Below are 20,594 nucleotides of genomic sequence, written 5' to 3' on the forward strand. Positions count from 1 at the left end.
GTGAAGTATATCGTACTTGATTTATACTCAGCTCAGATCAGTCTAACAGGGATTCACAGTCAGTCCAGTGAACCTAATTTTATTCGTCTATGTATACTATGCAACTACAGTTCTAGCTAGGCCATACAACATGTCAGTGCTCCACAGAACATCACAATAATAGCTAACATATTAATATGTAATAACATAATATTATCATGGGTTAACGTTACTTCCCTTAGAGAAACGTTTATAATAGTGTGCCTTAAGCAGACTTTTTCTGGACGAAATCCCTGCTACTGGATCCCAGGTATTTCCAGTGCATCTTCACCTTACTTACAATACAGAAGTAAAATTAGATCACATTTTAAAGATATGGCATACAAAGTTTAGTGGTAGTTCAGTAATGGCACACTTAAAGTGTAGCCCCAGGACACACTTTAATTATAATTAAAATGGACCAATTTCATTTTATAAAGTACTTAAACTATACTTTGAAAATGATCTTGATGTACATTATTATACTTAACAAAAACTTTATGTACTACTACGTTTTTGTCAGGGAATCGTCTTGAGGTAAATTTCCATCAGCAAGCTATCGCTAAATAATCAAATATGGTAAAAAGGAAACGTACCATCTTCATTACTGTCAGACAATAGCTAGCTTTTTGTCTTAAACCGTTAACGATTTAAATAATTTAATGCAGTTGTCTTACCTTTATAAATCATGCAAAATCCCACAGTGTTCTTCAGTATCGCAGTGAATGACAGAGGCTGTTGTCTTGATCTCTTCACAATGCAGACTGTCTAGACAATATGAACCTTTATTTGACTAGGAAGTCACGTTGAGATTAAAACCTTAAGTGAGAAATAGCCAAGACAGGGCCAAAGCTATATGAAACGGCGTACAAAACAAAAACAACGACAACAGTAGCGCACAGAATAAACCAACCAACATGACAGAATACATGAACTAAAACAGTGTTAAACAAGTTCAGGGTTTAAAACAAGCACAGGTCACAGACCAAATATCAATTATCCGTCTTTTAAAATCTGGTAACGAGATGAGATAATCAAGTTTGAGCTTAGCCTGCAGCTCGTTCCAGGACCATGGGCCTTGATAGAACAAGATAGAACATCGCGTTCTCCTGTCATCCACATCTAATCGGTGCCATGCATTCAAAAGTAAACAGTTGTGCTGCCACATTTGATTGGCGAGAAATGGACGGGCATGACGAGTCCTGGTCGGTAAGAAATGGAGCTGCAGAGAAGGGAAGATTTGATAGGTAAGAAATTGATGGGAATGACGAGTCCCGACTGGTAAGAAATGGACCGAAGAGAGGGGGAGATTTGATTAGTAAGAAATGGACGGGCTGAACGAGACCCGACCGGTAAGAAATGGACCGGAGAGACGGGGAGATTTGATTGGTAAGAAATGGACGGGCTGAACGAGACCCGATTGGTAAGAAATGGACCGCAGAGACGGGGAGATTTGATTGGTAAGGAATGAACGGGGCAGAGCACGCCATTGGAAAGAAATGGAAGCGAAAATGGAAGAGCGACCCCGCCACTGGTTTTCGGGAGCTAGACTCTCCTGCTCTCGGTATTGCCAATTCCCCATTGGACCAGCTGAGCCGAAGCCGTATCCAGAATCCGCGGTACTGTCTGTCTTCAACAGTGTTCCCCCGGTTCCACCGAATTCCAAAAAAGAGCAGGGGCAACGATGAATCGGTCGGCCTTCTGGGCTCTGAGTCAATGATTCGAGTTAGGAATTTGGCGGGACGTGTCATCTTGTTCCGATGCGTCTTTGAATTCCTAGCGTAACTTCCACAATCTCTTGGTGTGAAAGCAATTACCCTATGGTTGCCGGCGATAGCTGACGGGATGACCTGTTCACGGGCCGGTTAGCTCAGTTGGTTAGAGCGTGGTGCTAATAACGCCAAGGTCGCGGGTTCGACCCCCGCACGGGCCAAGGCTCTCTGGCCTTCCCTTTACTACGTTTTTGTCAGTGTGGACAACAAAAACGTATTCTCCCCGTCGGGGAATTGAACCCCGGTCTCCCGCGAGGGAGCCGTGGATAGTTAACCTTAACTTCCCTTAACTTTTCCCATTCATTCTCAACGGTAGTTCTTAACACTACGGATGTAATATACTTTCGGCCGCACGTATTTTTTCGCGGCGCTGTTCCGTCCCGGATGCAGGAAGACCGTTTTCGTCTCTGCCCTTAACTTTCCCCATTCATTCTCAACGGTAGTTCTTAACGTTGCGGGTGTAATACAGTTCAGGCCACACGACGATGTCGTGGCGCTGTTCCGTCCTGAATGAATGAATCATCATCGCCTCTACAGTACTTAACCGCGAAGCTACCTGTACGACCGACATTGCCTCCCGCGAATCATTTCACTCACCTGTCTCAGCACTTACGTTTCGGTAAGTCCTATCTCTGTAATTGTAATACAGACATACACGCAACTGTATACATTTAGTTTGTTAGTTCGTTTTATATTAAAAAAAAGATGTTTAGATTGATGCAGATCTAACCTGAGAGACGTTTTGACATAAACGGTCTGGGTTAAAAACAATTTACCTCAGGTTTTACCGGGTTAGCCTGGCTACGTCCTAAACGGTCTTCGGGAAAACTTTTACTTTTTAACCAAATTTAGCCGGGTTTTGACCTGATCGCCTAGACGACGATTCACTAACTTTTCACCACAAAATGGGGTGGTCAGTAGATTATGTTTTCCTATTTGAATGATGGTTTTTCACGTCCAGATTGTGAATATGTTTGTAAATGATAGAATTTTAAGTGGGAATAATTGCAGGTAAACGGGATTATGTGTCTGTATGTAATGTCACATGTTTTAAAATAACAAAACATATTATTCTAGGCATATTGTCTATTTTTCGTTTGCACTGTTTTGGACTGGGAGGAACAACATTTCGTTTTTATGTAAGCAAAAATGACAAATACAGAAATCTTGAATCTTAAATCTTAATGTCCAATATCTCGGTTAGTATTGGTATAATCCTGCGATCATATTTGGATTTACAATATGCTTAATTCTCCCCTCGCTGTAGTATTGTTGTTTTCACCATCATTAGTAGTTTTGCCCGTTGTGTATCTGCCTTTGTTACACTTGAAGGGCCAGACACACAAACACACATTTCTTTCATCCTAACTAATGCTGCTTTGATGTACACAGGTGATCACCATGCAGAGGCCTGTAAATTTTTTCCCAGGAAAGAAGGAGGTGTGCTTCAGAAGAGGCCCCTCCGGCCATTTACGGCAGGACCCGTCTGATGAGGCTGCAAAGATCAAACGCAACCCCTCTCTGCAGGACAAGTCCCGACCTTTGAAGGAAGGAGATGTGAAAGATAATGCCTACACTGTGGTCTTTCAGAGGGGAGGGGATGTGTCTGATAAGCAGGAGGTGTTGGGAGAGTATGTGCTACAGTTTGGGAAGTACAAAGGTAAATCCTTCAGATGGCTTCTGGAAAATGATGTTGGATATACCATATATCTTCTGAACAAGGTTGAAGAGGAGGAGAAGGCAGGAACCTTCAGCCCCGAGGGCCACAGCAAGGACAGTCTGCTGTCCTTCATTGGTTATGCCAGGAGTTTTAAAGACATTGAAGACCTCAGACAGTATCTGTCTTCCAGACGGCCTGCGCCCTCAGTGTCGTCAGAGGGCGACAACCTTGTCGGGTTTGGAGCCCGGGCCAAAAACACCTGGCAGCAGATCTGGGATAGTAGGGCTGATGGCTATGCGGCTTTCATCTTAGGCAAGCAGTGCGTTAAAAACAGTCAAATGTACAAACTGCAGCAATACCTCCTGAAGCAGCATTCCCTGCAGGGTACTAAACCAGCCCCGTCAACAGCGCCACCTGCTGTGTTGCCCCGCACCACGCCGATTACCTCCGAACCCAGCTCCAGTTCCTCAGGTTAGCTCAAACAAATATGCTTATTTCTATATTTAAATGTCTTTTAACAAACTACTGACGCTACTGATTCTTTTCACAGTGATGGAGGAGGACGAGGAGCTTGAGAGAGCAATGCTGAGTCTGTCGCCATCAAAGTTTCAGGCCCAGCCGAGTGAGTGTACAGCTGACTTACACAACTTACTTACACAGCAAGTAGGAAACATACGCATAGAGATGATGACATGAGAACAGCACGATTTCAAAAAAAATGAGAGACAGGATACACCTTATGTTTGTTTGTTGTTTGTTTACTGTGTATTGTCATTTTTAATCTTCCCTCCACAATTACTACTGCTAGTCAATATTGCTGAAAAATATAAGCTTATTATTACTTTTTTAGTGGAAGCTATTTTTTTTTGGCTGGGCACCATACGGTGCATGACACTTAAAATAAAAACTAACAATAAATCAATCAACCATGGAGGCCATCTCTAAAAATGTACAGCCTTGTTAATGTAATACTAATGACAGTTATACTTTCAGGTTCACCAGCTGAAGTTGTCAGAGCCCAAGCTGTGTCTGTGCCGAGAGGTTTGCTCCATCAGTTTGAGAATTCTGCGATGAACAGAGTTCAACACCTGTTAATGAGTTCCAATGCACAAATTTCTTATTTTGGCCGTGTTCTGGCCTGTTCTGACGTGTGTGTTCTTTTTTCTACTAACCAAACACTAACGTACAGTATATCAGCGATGAGGGTAAGTGTTCAAATGAATTTTACATTTTTTTGCATGCTTGTTGCAGTGGTGCTTCTAGGGGGCATTTAAATTGCAATAAGGACAGAATGAAAAGGCTTGGCTTGGAGCCAGTGCCACTATCTTTAATTCAAAATTTTATTTTGGCCCACCAGTAAATCACGCAACATGCTATGAATTCACAGTTTGCTTTTAAAAATGCAAGTCTGTTGACTTGCTTTACCTGCTTTCAAAACTTTTGTTGTTCTGAAAAATTTGGACAAACCCAATTCAAAATTGTAATTAGTCTGACAATCAAATACAGGTAAAGGAAGTATTAACAAGGCTACTGTACATTATGCAGACAGTGTTGTCTGGGCAAGGCTTATTGGAATAGAGTAACTCTTTGTATTTGCATTTACAGTGAGGAGTAGGCCAGAGCCTACTGCTACACTCTCCAGGCCGGCCGACGACTCCCATGGGACTGCTTCTGCCTGTAAGTATGCATGTAGAAATACAAGCCTGTCTATTTAATAAAGGTATCACTTCAGGTTATATGTTGATGTTAATGTTTTATTTTTTAGCTCCTTCGGCGGCAGGGAAGGTCCCACTGCCAATTCCTCCTGAGCTGCTGGCGTTGGTTCCATCCTCTCTGCCAACACCTGGGACAGAACAACAGGAACAGGGTATGATGTTTCATGTAATGAACAGCACACTAAGACACCTGTCTGTCTGGCTAATTATTGTGTCCATATTATTATTTACAACTTGTAATTTCTGAGAAGATAGACTGCTGATTATTGACATTTCTTTTTTTCTATCCTCTTTTAAGGTCACAGCAAGCCAGCAGTACGACGCTCACCTCCATCACCAAAGAGACAAACCGTCACATCTCCCAGTATTGGTAAGCATTCAACAAAGAACATAAGTATAGCAATCAATATTTGATGTTAGCATCTGCTTGTTAATTACAGACTCCTGTGTTTGTACCATTTCCCTAAGGTTCCGTATCACAGGGTGTGTGGTCCTCTGCCCCTGTCAGAGATGAGCAGGAAACTGCATTGGCTGAAGGTATTACTCGCTATAATGTGTCTTTAATGCCTAACTAATTTCATTTTATCTGCTGTGGCCCAGATTGCTTAAAAATGGTTTTCATTTTTTGTGTGTTTTGTAGCTCTGGCACACCCTACCACGGCTCAGCAGCACCCAAGACCCCTCACCCACCCTGCACCCTCTCCTCCAGCTCTCTCTGCCCAGCCTGCCCACCCAGCATCGGCCTACAGCTATGATCAGGATGTTCGCCAATGGAACTGCTCTCTCCAGCAGCGTATTTGGATGAAGACTGAACTGGAAGCTTTGGGGCTCTGGCCAGGGTCCCGACCAGTGCGCCACCTGATGAACATGGTGTCCCTGTGGCGTCATCCACCTCAGCCGGAGTTAATTGAGACCAGCTCTAAGCTTCCGTCTCCTAAGCACTTTCAGCTCCACCCCTTCTTCATCTGGAAGCCAGAGCATGCGATCATGGAGAGAGTCAGGAACAACTACATCCTGCCCTGTCTGTATGGGTGTGCCTCCCCACAGGTTTTGTCTGCAGGTGTCGGAAGGCCTCGTGTGATTGTTGGCACCAGTGGCCAGTACTACATCTTCGCCTCCCGACTTACCTGCAAAGTCTGTAGGCGCTACTGGTTTGCAGACAAACCACAGTGGTTGGAAACACTTCCCAGGAGGTTCACCAACATCCTCCCGGCCTTCCTCACACACAAGAAGGCCATCTGCAAGACCGTCATGGATGAGCTGAGAAGAACCGGCAAGTCCCCAAACGATATGGCCAACCAGGTGACAGAGTTGCTGCACTTAAAATATGAGCGTGCCAACCTGGCCTACCTCCTGGCAGTGCAGAACATTAGGGATGCGGAAGCAGGGCTCTATGGGCAGGCTACCATCACTGGCTATCTGCAACAAGCGGACTCTCCTGCACCCTTTGGCCAGTATGAGGACCAAGATGGCTGGTATGGAGTCTCTGTGTCTTCGCACTACCTGACGGACTGCCTCCTACAGGAGTTCCAGCGGCAGGAGGCGGCATTTACCCAGCTGCTCCAGGGAACATTTGGACAGGTCTTCCGGTCAGACCACACACGCCGAATGGCTAGGAAGGTTACCATCTCATCTGGCACTATGTCATCATATGCCATAATGAATGAGAACTGGATGATCCTGTCCTGGGTGATGCTGCAGTCAGAGTGTGACAAGTCGCTCGAGCCCATGTACGAGGGCCTGGCCAACCGCTACAGCGCTGCTGGGGTGGAGAAGGCAAAGTACCAGTGGGTGGACAGGTATGAATAACATTTAGTCACGTGTACTGTCTGTTCCACTAAACTTACTTTATACACAATATAATAAAAATGAATCCATTAATTAGTTATACTTGAAGGTATAATTACAATTAAAAAAATGTGAGAATCATTTAACTATGAAACATCAGTATAATTTTACTTTGGTAGGCTGATTATTTAAATGTGTGTTGAAAACATATCCATACATTTCTACATCAAACACTTACAATTGCCTTGTCTCTCTTTTTGTGCCTATGTAGAGACTGCTGTGCTCCATTTCGAGTCGCGGACCCGCAGCCCTTTGAGCACCTTCAGTGGGTTTCCTGGCAGACCACCGATGCCATCGTGGTACAGGCCACCTCTGGTAGCCTGATCAGCACCTGCGCATCTCGGAGCAAGTTCAACCAGGACATTGCTATCAGGCTGGACTTGTTTCACTGCATGCGCAGGTTCACCAGGGAGTGTGTGTCTGAGCATCATCCGCTCTATAGCACATTCTGCAAGTTCCTGTCTGCGGCATTCACTGTTGTGGACCAGGGAGACTTGCAGAAGCTGAAAGTGGCCTACAGATTCTGTGGGATTGTGCCTGCTGAACCCACCAAGCAGCACATAAGGGAGCACTGCAGGATGAAGGTGCCGTGTCCGAGGGAGCTCGTGCAGAGAGTGGAGGGTGTCCTTCGCCATTTCCATCTGGCCAAGGACCCTAACGACACCCTGCTGTACAAGCCCTCCATGCTGAAGATGTGGAGGATCCAGCGAGTCCACATTTTGAGAGGCTGCCTCAGCGACGCAGAGGTAGAGGATGGGGTCCTGTACAGGTACGGGGGCACTGTGCAGCTCAACCACGTGAAGGGGGAAGGAGCCACTGTGCCAGTCTGGATCCCCATCAGGGGCACATCTCAACAGGAGGGCTTCCACTTTCACCAGGCCCGTTGGGTGACTGGGAACCAGGTCTCCAACGAGCTGTTCCAGGCTCAGGGGTTAGCTGGAGTGGCGCGATGGAATTTCCAGAGGCTGGTGGACTTGGAGCTGCCTGAAGTGGTGCTACCGGCAATGTTTGACCCTGTTTTGGTATGTGAACTCAACCAGGCTTCTGAGAAGGTGATGGGGCAGTTTAAATACCCAGCACTGCACATCACTGGCAGGGACACAGGAGAGAGGTTTGGACTGCAGTACCTGGAGCCAGGCTGCCGTCCAGTTCCTTTGGACTGGCAGAAGCATAAAACCCAAAAGACAGTCCTCCCTCCTCCTGTGGAGACACAGCTGCCTTCCACCCAGGCATTGTCTGCGCCACCTGTGGTACTTCACTTCCCACCCACAGTTGAAGATAAGAGGGACACAGACACCGCACAGGTAGTCTACTTTTCTTTTTGTCATGTCATTGTGTTAGTCTAATAACATTGTTCGGCACTTGCTTACAGCTTACTGTTGCTGACTTTAATAATTTCTTGTCATTTTGTCTATTTTACATCAGAGCTTTGAGAGCGGTGAGCCGTCCGTTGAACTGGACCCATCCCTGACAGCACGGACCCTGCCCTCACCACAGTCCTCGCAACAGACAGCCTTTTGCCACCCAAAACTGTCCACAAAACAGGAAGAGGAGAGCAACATTCTCTCTTTAATGGACACAGGTAAATCAAATGCTACTGCATCCAAACGAAAATATGTATTCATATGCTGAGAAAGCCGAACCTTCTCAAAAGCCTAATAATGAATATGCGTTCTTCACTGTATTGCTCTCTCTTGTTGATCTTTTATTATTGTGTGAGCGATCCTGACTTGTTTATCACAAAGAAAAATCTTTTAATCTCCTTTTAGGTCTGCAAAGCACTTCTCCCCTGCCACAAGCTGCCTCTCCCAGAGCTGCGCGCACAGGTCCAGTAAAGACAGGAGGGCTGGTCTATGTCTTGGACCACAACAGGTGGCCATCACCCATGACAGCAGTCATTGATGGACTCCTGGCGAAGCACAGGGGAGAGAAGGATTTCCTGCAGCAGGTGGACAGAGACTATGCTGCTCTGGTGCAGAGTACCTGCTCTGACCCCAACAGTCTCCTGCACCCCACCACAAGGCAGCATATTTCACGGTATGTGAAGTACTTGGCCAAGAAGACAAATGCCAGTACCTCCTTGAACACCAGCCCCGAGAAGCTGCAGGAGACCCAGCAGCTGTGGCAGCATCTGACTGCAGGGAGTCAGACTGTCCCAGTCGTCACCCTGCCTTCAGCCCTTATAAACCCAGTCACATCTCATGGTAGCGACACCCAGGGAGCCCCTGTGACCAAGGCCACAGTGGAAAAGCTGGTGCAAGAGATCTTGCAGCAACAGCAGGCAGCGATGCAACCTCAAAAAAAAAAAACGAGGAACTGCCTTGCCTGTGGCCAGCCGAAATCACGGTACCTGGGTGATGGCTCCTCCATCCATCACTTCTATCAGAGCGGAGAGGTGAAGTTCTTCTACTGCTCCACCAGGATGTACCAGACGTATGCAGGAGAAGGACTCACCAACCCCAGGATGCCCTTTCTGGATTTTACTAAGACCCCTTTTTTCCAGAGGGAGCTGGAGGCCTCAAGACAGAGGGGAACAGAGCGGAAGCGTGTGCTGGAGGAGAGGGAAAAGAGGAAATCTGTGGAAGCACTGCCTTCAGGCCGCCTCTGCAGGTTCTGCCACCAGCCTATCAAGCAGGGCCCCAATAGCCCTCATGTACATACGTGCTTCCCTGGGGTGGCAGGGAAGTACATATACTGCCCTGCTAAGGTACTGTCTTTGTACCAAGGGCAGGGGATGGCCCAAGAGATGAGCTGGAGGGAGTTCCAGAATAGTAAATTTTATGAGGCAGAAAAAAATAGATGGGTAGTTAAAAAGGGGAAGTAATATTAATGTTCTTCTCTTCAGGCTTTCCCCCCTGTTGACCCAGCACTATTCCCCTTTCAACCCTGTAAATAATGTATATATTTATTAATTTATACTATTGTTCTTGTGTTTATATGTGTGTTTGTGAATGAGTGTGTGTGCGTGTGTGGATAGTAAGCAAGTTGCAAATATCGTTCTTGTTCAGAAATAAAGTTTTTAAAATAAATAAAAAATTTGTATCCAACATCCAACCAGCTGTCTGCCTGATTTTATTCCTTGCTACTGATTATTAATTAGAATTTAAATGTTGTAATGATGAGATGAGCTATTCTTTATTATCCTCAAGAGGGAAATTGATTTGTCAAGCAGCAGTAAACAGTAAAAGACAATACAAGACACAAAAAGACTGTAAAATACATTAAAAAGTAACATTAAAAAGGCGTTGAAAACAATATATTTAAAAACACATCAAGACAGAGCACCATATACCATATTGTTGAGATTGCACAGCGTGGGGTGCAGAAAAAAGACAGGTGAATCTAACACCTCTGTAATTCTTACAAAGCACAATTAAATAGCTTGATGGCCAGAAGGATTTCCATATTTCCATATTCCTTTCCATATTAAAATTGAGCTGAAGATGAAATATATTAATATAAAACCTAAAAAAAGAATAAACATTATTTGAGACACCTGTGAAAAAATGAACCATTATGAACATTACATTCCTCTGCCCACAAGTGGATTCTAACAATTATTACTAGATTGCACTTGAGCACAGGCGGCCGGTGGTGGATTCGAATCCTCTTTTCCGTGGGACGGCGTTACACCTATACACGGCTGGCCCCCGCGTGACAGGCGGGGATACTGACCACTATACTAACGAGGACAAAGCTGGTTAGTGCGCCCCCTGTCGCCCGTGGCTTTACCCTGAAAATGCCAGTAAACACCGACGTGTTCTCTTCCACAATGTGTCCTAATTAGAAGGGAACATACGATGAAATTCACACGGGTTTCGTATGGGTTGTAGACTCTTTTCCGTTAGTGCAGCTTGTGACATCTGTGAATTTGTTTGACAAGAATTTTTACATGTACGGTTGCGGCCAAAAGTTCACATGCACCAAGGCTTAAGATACTCAAACTCAGTTTTTCACGACTCCGCACATTTCATGTTACCATACGTATCTTTTGGCTAGTCAATTAGGGCATCTGCTTTGTTCACATCAGCGGTAATTTTACAACAGCCGATTAGAGACAGATTTATTTCCGTTTTAATTCATTCAGAATTCCAGATGGTCGCAGGTTTACATACACCAAGATGACTGTCTCCTTACACAGTCTGGAAGATTCCAGACATTGATGTAATGACTTTTTAGAAGCTTCTGATTGTCCAACTGTCATAATTAGGACTTCATTGGGAGTTTATTGGCACCTGTGGCTGCACTGAAGGGCCTACCTTTAGAGCCACTGCCTTGTTGCCCATGATACCATGGGAAAATCCAAGCAACTCAGCCAAGACCTCAGAAAAGAAATTCTGGACCTCCAAAAGGCAGGGTCCTCCTTGGGAGCAATTTCCAAACAACTGAAGGTACCACGAGCATCTGTACAAACAATTGTCTGCAAATATAAAAATCTTGGGACCACAAAGACACTGCATCGTTCAGGAAGTAGGGAACAATTATCTACCTGGGCTGAACGAACTTTGGTCCGAAAGGTTCAACTGAATCCCAAGACAACAACAAAGGAGCTGGTGAAGGAGTTGGAGGCATAAGGTACCAAAGTATCTACATCCACCATTTCGAGAATCCTACATCGCCATGGCCCGAAAGGCTGTCGCGCAAGGAAGAAGCCCCTAGTCCAAGACCGGCATAAAAAAGACATTTTTTGAATTGGTTTGTCTGTAAGGGACAAGCACCGAAAACATTGACAATTGCAAATGTACTGTCCGACGTACTGTGCACGTGTTACCAGGCAAAGTATTTTTAAAAGAAACTGTTGCAGTCTTACTCAAGTACTTCATACTTTAGCATGCTTTGTGCAGAGATTTTGCTGCTTTAGCTCCCAGCGGAGCCCTGGCGGAAGATATCTGTACGTCCTACCAGGCCCAGGCCCGGCAAATCCGAGGAATGCTGCAAACTTCGTGGCCGAAATAGCTCAGCTGGGAGAGCGTTAGACTGAAGATCTAAAGGTCCCTGGTTCAATCCCGGGTTTCGGCAATGGGAGGTGTTTCATCTTTCGTCGCGTAGAGCTGAGCCCTTCTGGTTGAGTTTACCTCCTGCTTAAGCTGATACCGGTTCCACAGAGTGGAATCCAGTTCTAAGACTTGTAGTTTTTCCATTTAGGACTGTCGGGTCTTTGTGCGACCAAGCTCCTGAGATGTGGACCTGCACTAAACGCCATGTGTGGCAGTGTGGGAACATCGCTGTCAATCATCGTTTGTACTCCATTGTTGCTGATTACTTACTGGGCAGGGGCAATGTGAGAACAGCCTGTCTAGAAGGCTCTATTGACTTTTTGCCGAGGCGTGATTCAATTGCAGGTGAGAAAACGGCCTGAGATCAACTGGTTTCCCTTCTCATTTGGGGTCCGTCCCAATACTCAAAAAATGCACACTCCTTTCCTCCACTGCCACCTCGTCTTCGTGCCCCAGAGGCCGATCATTGTGTCCTCCCTATTTCCAATGTCCCAATATCGGATGAGACTAGCGAAACGGCTTCAGACTCTGCTTCTCATCACCTCCCGGCAAAGGATACATCGTTAGTATTTTATATTGGAATGCCAATAAAAAATCATCATCATATCACATGTATGCATCTATCAAAGTTAGCGTGAAGTATATCGTACTTGATTTATACTCAGCTCAGATCAGCCTAACAGGGATTCACAGTCAGTCCAGTGAACCTAATTTTATTCGTCTATGTATACTATGCAACTACAGTTCTAGCTAGGCCATACAACATGTCAGTGCTCCACAGAACATCACAATAATAGCTAACATATTAATATGTAATAACATAATATTATCATGGGTTAACGTTACTTCCCTTAGAGAAACGTTTATAATAGTGTGCCTTAAGCAGACTTTTTCTGGACTAAATCCCTGCTACTGGATCCCAGGTATTTCCAGTGCATCTTCACCTTACTTACAATACAGAAGTAAAATTAGATCACATTTTAAAGATATGGCATACAAAGTTTAGTGGTAGTTCAGTAATGGCACACTTAAAGTGTAGCCCCAGGACACACTTTAATTATAATTAAAATGGACCAATTTCATTTTATAAAGTACTTAAACTATACTTTGAAAATGATCTTGATGTACATTATTATACTTAACAAAAACTTTATGTACTACTACGTTTTTGTCAGGGAATCGTCTTGAGGTAAATTTCCATCAGCAAGCTATGGCTAAATAATCAAATATGGTAAAAAGGAAACGTACCATCTTCATTACTGTCAGACAATAGCTAGCTTTTTGTCTTAAACCGTTAACGATTTAAATAATTTAATGCAGTTGTCTTACCTTTATAAATCATGCAAAATCCCACAGTGTTCTTCAGTATCGCAGTGAATGACAGAGGCTGTTGTCTTGATCTCTTCACAATGCAGACTGTCTAGACAATATGAACCTTTATTTGACTAGGAAGTCACGTGGAGATTAAAACCTTAAGTGAGAAATAGCCAAGACAGGGCCAAAGCTATATGAAACGGCGTACAAAACAAAAACAACGACAACAGTAGCGCACAGAATAAACCAACCAACATGACAGAATACATGAACTAAAACAGTGTTAAACAAGTTCAGGGTTTAAAACAAGCACAGGTCACAGACCAAATATCAATTATCCGTCTTTTAAAATCTGGTAACGAGATGAGATAATCAAGTTTGAGCTTAGCCTGCAGCTCGTTCCAGGACCATGGGCCTTGATAGAACAAGATAGAACATCGCGTTCTCCTGTCATCCACATCTAATCGGTGCCATGCATTCAAAAGTAAACAGTTGTGCTGCCACATTTGATTGGCGAGAAATGGACGGGCATGACGAGTCCTGGTCGGTAAGAAATGGAGCTGCAGAGAAGGGAAGATTTGATAGGTAAGAAATTGATGGGAATGACGAGTCCCGACTGGTAAGAAATGGACCGAAGAGAGGGGGAGATTTGATTAGTAAGAAATGGACGGGCTGAACGAGACCCGACCGGTAAGAAATGGACCGGAGAGACGGGGAGATTTGATTGGTAAGAAATGGACGGGCTGAACGAGACCCGATTGGTAAGAAATGGACCGCAGAGACGGGGAGATTTGATTGGTAAGGAATGAACGGGGCAGAGCACGCCATTGGAAAGAAATGGAAGCGAAAATGGAAGAGCGACCCCGCCACTGGTTTTCGGGAGCTAGACTCTCCTGCTCTCGGTATTGCCAATTCCCCATTGGACCAGCTGAGCCGAAGCCGTATCCAGAATCCGCGGTACTGTCTGTCTTCAACAGTGTTCCCCCGGTTCCACCGAATTCCAAAAAAGAGCAGGGGCAACGATGAATCGGTCGGCCTTCTGGGCTCTGAGTCAATGATTCGAGTTAGGAATTTGGCGGGACGTGTCATCTTGTTCCGATGCGTCTTTGAATTCCTAGCGTAACTTCCACAATCTCTTGGTGTGAAAGCAATTACCCTATGGTTGCCGGCGATAGCTGACGGGATGACCTGTTCACGGGCCGGTTAGCTCAGTTGGTTAGAGCGTGGTGCTAATAACGCCAAGGTCGCGGGTTCGACCCCCGCACGGGCCAAGGCTCTCTGGCCTTCCCTTTACTACGTTTTTGTCAGTGTGGACAACAAAAACGTATTCTCCCCGTCGGGGAATTGAACCCCGGTCTCCCGCTGCGGGAGCCGTGGATAGTTATGCTTAACTTCCCTTAACTTTTACCGTTCGTTCTCAACGGTAGTTCTTAACACTACGGATGTAATATATTTTTGGCCGCACGTATTTTTTCGCGGCGCTGTTCCGTCCCGGATGCAGGAAGACCATTTTCGTCTCTGCCTTTACCTTTCCCCATTCATTCTCAACGGTTGTTCTTAACGTTGCCGTCCTGAATGAATGAATGACAGCGTATAGACAAATAAATTCGAATATTAAATAAGGCGTTTTGCGGTTATTTTGTGGTACCTACGCTTCGGTAAGTCTTAATAAATTTATTACAAACAGGTTCCTGTTTTATATTGATGTCATCGAGGTATTCTGTCATTATTTCAGCTAAAAGACCAGTAGTTTCATTTTTCCTATTTGACTTCATTATTGGGTTTCACGTCCCGTTTGCTGGCTTGTCCGTGCATAATAACACTTTTAAGTGAGAATATCGCAGGTAAATGGGACATGTGTACATGTGCACGTTTGTGTCTCAGTACACCAGCTATTATTTCCATGGCCCTGCAATCATATTAGGGTTTAGTTTACAATATGTTTCATTTCCCCCTCACTATATTATTGCTGGTATCATCATCATTATTGGTATTGCCCCCTTTACATGTGCCTTGTGTAACACGTCACGGTCTAGACATACATTTTTTAAATTATTACTTATTACACTATTGCTGTCAAGGCAATAAGTAATGCCATCTCTAATTGTTCATTGTCAGTACTGTCATTCAGCCATCTTAACAAACGCTTTCCTATCTATATGTTTATATACTTACCATTATTATTATTATTATTATTATTATTATTATTATTATTATTATTATTATCAGTCAGTTTTAACTATTCAATATAGAACAGGACACAGTACAAATATTGCTGCCTCCACCTTCAGACAGTACAGAATTTGTGTAATGCAATTCATATTAACTACCCCTCCCACCCTATCCCCTGGATTGACAGCACACAAAAAAAGGGAGATCATTGGAAAATCATTATAATAACAATAATAATTTCATGTTGAGAATTTGATAATACTGGGTGATAGAGCTACACAAGGTTGTGCATCAAAATGGCAAAACATAAGGTCAAGGGCATAAAGAACCTACCATTTATTCAGCATCATGATGTACAGTTCCCATGAAAATATAAACCCTCCCCAAATTTTACTGTCCAGGTCTCTGTTTTAGAGTTAATGTTATTTCATTATAGCGAGAATTCTTTGGTCATCAACTGTATAGGTCCACCTTTGCCTACCAGGCCCTTTGTGATTACTGAGCTCACCAGTGCTCTCGTTCTTAATGATGTTGCAAGCGGTTGACTTTGGTAAGCTTAAGGTTTGGCCAATGTCTCTGACTGTTTTTTCATATATCCCAGCCTCATAATGGCTTCCGTCCATTGGCATACCTTATAATTGTACTGAAGAAGCACCTACCATTTATTCAGCATCATGATGTACAGTTCCCATGAAAATATAAACCCTCCCCAAATTTTACTGTCCAGGTCTCTGTTTTAGAGTTAATGTTATTTCATTATAGCGAGAATTCTTTGGTCATCAACTGTATAGGTCCACCTTGGCCTACCAGGCCCTTTGTGATTACTGAGCTCACCAGTGCTCTCGTTCTTAATGATGTTGCAAGCGGTTGACTTTGGTAAGCTTAAGGTTTGGCCAATGTCTCTGACTGTTTTTTCATATATCCCAGCCTCATAATGGCTTCCTTCCATTGGCATACCTTATAATTGTACTGAAGAAGCAATTGAACACACCTGACTAATCAGAAACGCATGTGAATCCATTTGTCCTGAACATTATGGCACCCTGAAAATATGTACGTACATCCCCAATTCTAAAAAAGTTGAGACGGTAAATGAAATGCAAATAAAACAGAAAGCAGTAATTTTTAAACTTTGACTTGAAAAATATTGCCCAAATTTAATAAGCGTTATTAAAAGAAATGGTGATGTTACAAAGTGGTAAACACTCGACTGTCCCAGCTTTTTTGGAGCGTGTTGCAGTCAACAGATTTGAAATGAGTGTATATTTTCAAAAAACAATTAAATTCACAAGGTAAAACATCAAATAATGTGCTGTTGTAGTGTTTTAAATATAGTACAGGGTAAATAAAATGTACAATATTTAACATTATCACTCCCTTTTGTTTTTATTAGCATTTTCCACACTGTCTCGGCTTTTTTGGAATTGGGGTTGTATGTATGTATAGAGAGCGCTGTTATTTCTACAGGGTGAAATCAAAATGTATTAAAATAATCTTTCATAAGAGCTGAGAGCTGATAGCTGCACTTTAACCACATGTAAATTGTTTGATTACAAATCTAAAATTATGAAGTACAGAACCAAGTAAAGAAAATACGGCTTTGTCCCTAACGTTATGGAGCTCACTGTATATAAAAATATAATTTCTGCTTCAGAAGTGGCCCATGAAGTACTTGGCAAAAGCAGACCAATGCCAGTACTTCTCTTAACACCCAAGCTCCAGGAGCTCGAGCTTCAGGAAACCCAGCAGCCGTGGCAGCATGTGACTGCAGGGAGTCCGACTGCATGTGTGCCAGTTGTCACCTTGCGGCCTCGGTAAATCCGCCTGCTCCAGTCCCAGCCCCAATCCCGTTTCATGCTCGTGCATATCAACCCTGCTAATACTGTTACGAACGAAAATACAAATATAGCTTTACATTTATACTTGGCTGTTTATGTGTTTATTAAGAATTGTAATATGTAATGTTGTAATCCTATTTGTACTGTTGCAATAATTGATCCGATGTAAATACTTTGATAACTTTATATGTATTGATTCGGCAGAAAAGATTTCCTGATCCTCTCCATAATAAAATGGAGGTGGAGAACAAATATCACGTTAATATCAAACCTAAAAAAAGAAGAAGCGTTAACTGAGACACTTCTGTGAAGAACGAATCAATTACGAACGATTGTTTATTTGCCCGCGGGTGGATTCGAACCCTCGTTTCCGTGGGACGGCGTTACACCTATACACGGCTGGCCCCCGCGTGACAGGCGGGGATACTGACCACTATACTAACGAGGACAAAGCTGGTTAGTGCGCCCCCTGTCGCCCGTGGCTTTACCCTGAAAATGCCAGTAAACACCGACGTGTTCTCTTCCACAATGTGTCCTAATTAGAAGGGAACATACGATGAAATTCACACGGGTTTCGTATGGGTTGTAGACTCTTTTCCGTTAGTGCAGCTTGTGACATCTGTGAATTTGTTTGACAAGAATTTTTACATGTACGGTTGCGGCCAAAAGTTCACATGCACCGAGGCTTAAGATACTCAAACTCAGTTTTTCACGACTCCGCACATTTCATGTTACCATACGTATCTTTTGGCTAGTCAATTAGGGCATCTGCTTTGTTCACATCAGCGGTAATTTTACAACAGCCGATTAGAGACAGATTTATTTCCGTTTTAATTCATTCAGAATTCCAGATGGTCGCAGGTTTACATACACCAAGATGACTGTCTCCTTACACAGTCTGGAAGATTCCAGACATTGATGTAATGACTTTTTAGAAGCTTCTGATTGTCCAACTGTCATAATTAGGACTTCATTGGGAGTTTATTGGCACCTGTGGCTGCACTGAAGGGCCTACCTTTAGAGCCACTGCCTTGTTGCCCATGATACCATGGGAAAATCCAAGCAACTCAGCCAAGACCTCAGAAAAGAAATTCTGGACCTCCAAAAGTCAGGGTCCTCCTTGGGAGCAATTTCCAAACAACTGAAGGTACCATGAGCATCTGTACAAACAATTGTCTGCAAATATAAAAATCTTGGGACCACAAAGACACTGCATCGTTCAGGAAGTAGGGAACAATTATCTACCTGGGCTGAACGAACTTTGGTCCGAAAGGTTCAACTGAATCCCAAGACAACAACAAAGGAGCTGGTGAAGGAGTTGGAGGCATAAGGTACCAAAGTATCTACATCCACCATTTCGAGAATCCTACATCGCCATGGCCCGAAAGGCTGTCGCGCAAGGAAGAAGCCCCTAGTCCAAGACCGGCATAAAAAAGACATTTTTTGAATTGGTTTGTCTGTAAGGGACAAGCACCGAAAACATTGACAATTGCAAATGTACTGTCCGACGTACTGTGCACGTGTTACCAGGCAAAGTATTTTTAAAAGAAACTGTTGCAGTCTTACTCAAGTACTTCATACTTTAGCATGCTTTGTGCAGAGATTTTGCTGCTTTAGCTCCCAGCGGAGCCCTGGCGGAAGATATCTGTACGTCCTACCAGGCCCAGGCCCGGCAAATCCGAGGAATGCTGCAAACTTCGTGGCCGAAATAGCTCAGCTGGGAGAGCGTTAGACTGAAGATCTAAAGGTCCCTGGTTCAATCCCGGGTTTCGGCAATGGGAGGTGTTTCATCTTTCGTCGCGTAGAGCTGAGCCCCTCTGCTTGAGTTTACCTCCTGCTTAAGCTGATACCGGTTCCACAGAGTGGAATCCAGTTCTAAGATTTGTAGTTTTTCCATTTAGGACTGTCGGGTCTTTGTGCGACCAAGCTCCTGAGATGTGGACCTGCACTAAACGCCATGTGTGGCAGTGTGGGAACATCGCTGTCAATCATCGTTTGTACTCCATTGTTGCTGATTACTTACTGGGCAGGGGCAATGTGAGAACAGCCTGTCTAGAAGGCTCTATTGACTTTTTGCCGAGGCGTGATTCAATTGCAGGTGAGAAAACGGCCTGAGATCAACTGGTTTCCCTTCTCATTTGGGGTCCGTCCCAATACTCAAAAAATGCACACTCCTTTCCTCCACTGCCACCTCGTCTTCGTGCCCCAGAGGCCGATCATTGTGTCCTCCCTATTTCCAATGTCCCAATATCGGATGAGACTAGCGAAACGGCTTCAGACTCTGCTTCTCATCACCTCCCGGCAAAGGATACATCGTTAGTATTTTATATTGGAATGCCAATAAAAAATCATCATCATATCACATGTATGCATCTATCAAAGTTAGCGTGAAGTATATCGTACTTGATTTATACTCAGCTCAGATCAGTCTAACAGGGATTCACAGTCAGTCCAGTGAACCTAATTTTATTCGTCTATGTATACTATGCAACTACAGTTCTAGCTAGGCCATACAACATGTCAGTGCTCCACAGAACATCACAATAATAGCTAACATATTAATATGTAATAACATAATATTATCATGGGTTAACGGTTACTTCCCTTAGAGAAACGTTTATAATAGTGTGCCTTAAGCAGACTTTTTCTGGACGAAATCCCTGCTACTGGATCCCAGGTATTTCCAGTGCATCTTCACCTTACTTACAATACAGAAGTAAATTAGATCACATTTTAATATTGTTATTGAACATTTCTAGGGATCACAATGCCCACACAGCCCTGGCATACATTACATTACATTACAGGCATTTAGCAGACGCTCTTATCCAGAGCAACTTACACAACTTTTACATAGCATTTTTTTTTTACATTGTATCCATTTATACAGCTGGATATATACTGAAGCGATTCCAGTTAAGTACCTTGCTCAAGGGTACAACGGCAGTGTCCTTACCCTGGAATCGAACCTGCGACCTTTCGGTTACAAGCCCAGTTCCTTACCCACTGTGCTACACTACACGTCCGGATAAATACATGATTTGGAAAGGACAGTATATGCATGTCACTTTCAGTTTTAACATTTTCATTTAGCATAGGCCTTTATCCACAGCACCTTGTACTGCAGGATAAAGTATACATTTTGTATCAGTATGTGTGGTCCCTAGGAATAAAACCCGTGACCATTGGCATTACTAGCACCTTGTTCTACCAGTTAGGCTATAGGAACACATTTCCACTATAATTATCTATGATATATA

At 43.8% G+C, this 20,594-nt stretch overlaps 2 protein-coding genes and 4 non-coding genes across 6 annotated transcripts; all 6 read left to right on the top strand.

Annotated features, from left to right (window-relative positions):
* The first annotated feature begins 1,877 nt into the window (after positions 1 to 1,877).
* On the top strand, positions 1,878 to 1,951 carry trnai-aau. Its single transcript has one exon. It is a non-coding gene; the product is annotated as a tRNA-Ile (tRNA).
* A 331-nt stretch (positions 1,952 to 2,282) lies between these two features.
* LOC118216083 lies at positions 2,283 to 4,420 on the top strand. Its single transcript, XM_035397101.1, has 3 exons — positions 2,283 to 2,409; positions 3,183 to 3,921; positions 4,001 to 4,420. The coding sequence occupies exons 2-3, from the start codon at positions 3,192 to 3,194 to the stop codon at positions 4,144 to 4,146; spliced, it is 876 nt and encodes a 291-aa protein (XP_035252992.1). The 5' UTR covers positions 2,283 to 2,409; positions 3,183 to 3,191; the 3' UTR covers positions 4,147 to 4,420.
* Positions 4,421 to 4,449: 29 nt separating this feature from the next.
* Positions 4,450 to 9,872, top strand: LOC118216081. Its single transcript, XM_035397099.1, has 10 exons — positions 4,450 to 4,491; positions 4,640 to 4,655; positions 5,056 to 5,127; positions 5,216 to 5,317; positions 5,464 to 5,535; positions 5,634 to 5,702; positions 5,806 to 6,964; positions 7,225 to 8,317; positions 8,439 to 8,595; positions 8,783 to 9,872. Exons 7-10 carry the CDS (start codon positions 5,967 to 5,969, stop codon positions 9,835 to 9,837), a joined length of 3,303 nt encoding a protein of 1,100 aa, XP_035252990.1. The 5' UTR covers positions 4,450 to 4,491; positions 4,640 to 4,655; positions 5,056 to 5,127; positions 5,216 to 5,317; positions 5,464 to 5,535; positions 5,634 to 5,702; positions 5,806 to 5,966; the 3' UTR covers positions 9,838 to 9,872.
* A 2,087-nt stretch (positions 9,873 to 11,959) lies between these two features.
* trnaf-gaa lies at positions 11,960 to 12,032 on the top strand. The gene has a single exon. It is a non-coding gene; the product is annotated as a tRNA-Phe (tRNA).
* A 2,489-nt stretch (positions 12,033 to 14,521) lies between these two features.
* On the top strand, positions 14,522 to 14,595 carry trnai-aau. Its single transcript has one exon. It is a non-coding gene; the product is annotated as a tRNA-Ile (tRNA).
* Positions 14,596 to 19,036: 4,441 nt separating this feature from the next.
* Positions 19,037 to 19,109, top strand: trnaf-gaa. Its single transcript has one exon. It is a non-coding gene; the product is annotated as a tRNA-Phe (tRNA).
* Positions 19,110 to 20,594: the final 1,485 nt, after the last annotated feature.

The sequence above is a fragment of the Anguilla anguilla genome, chromosome 17 (assembly GCF_013347855.1).
Source record: "Anguilla anguilla isolate fAngAng1 chromosome 17, fAngAng1.pri, whole genome shotgun sequence".
NCBI classification, from domain to species: Eukaryota; Metazoa; Chordata; class Actinopteri; order Anguilliformes; family Anguillidae; genus Anguilla; species Anguilla anguilla.

Excerpts from the sequence above, each read along its gene's own strand:
- LOC118216083 (XM_035397101.1), top strand. The coding sequence starts at position 3,192 with ATGCAGAGGCCTGTAAATTTTTTCCCAGGAAAGAAGGAGGTGTGCTTC. Across the intron at positions 3,922-4,000 it reads ACCCAGCTCCAGTTCCTCAG|TGATGGAGGAGGACGAGGAG; the intron begins GTTAGCTCAAAC and ends TTCTTTTCACAG.
- LOC118216081 (XM_035397099.1), top strand. The coding sequence starts at position 5,967 with ATGAAGACTGAACTGGAAGCTTTGGGGCTCTGGCCAGGGTCCCGACCA. Across the intron at positions 8,318-8,438 it reads GGGACACAGACACCGCACAG|AGCTTTGAGAGCGGTGAGCC; the intron begins GTAGTCTACTTT and ends ATTTTACATCAG. Across the intron at positions 8,596-8,782 it reads TCTCTCTTTAATGGACACAG|GTCTGCAAAGCACTTCTCCC; the intron begins GTAAATCAAATG and ends ATCTCCTTTTAG.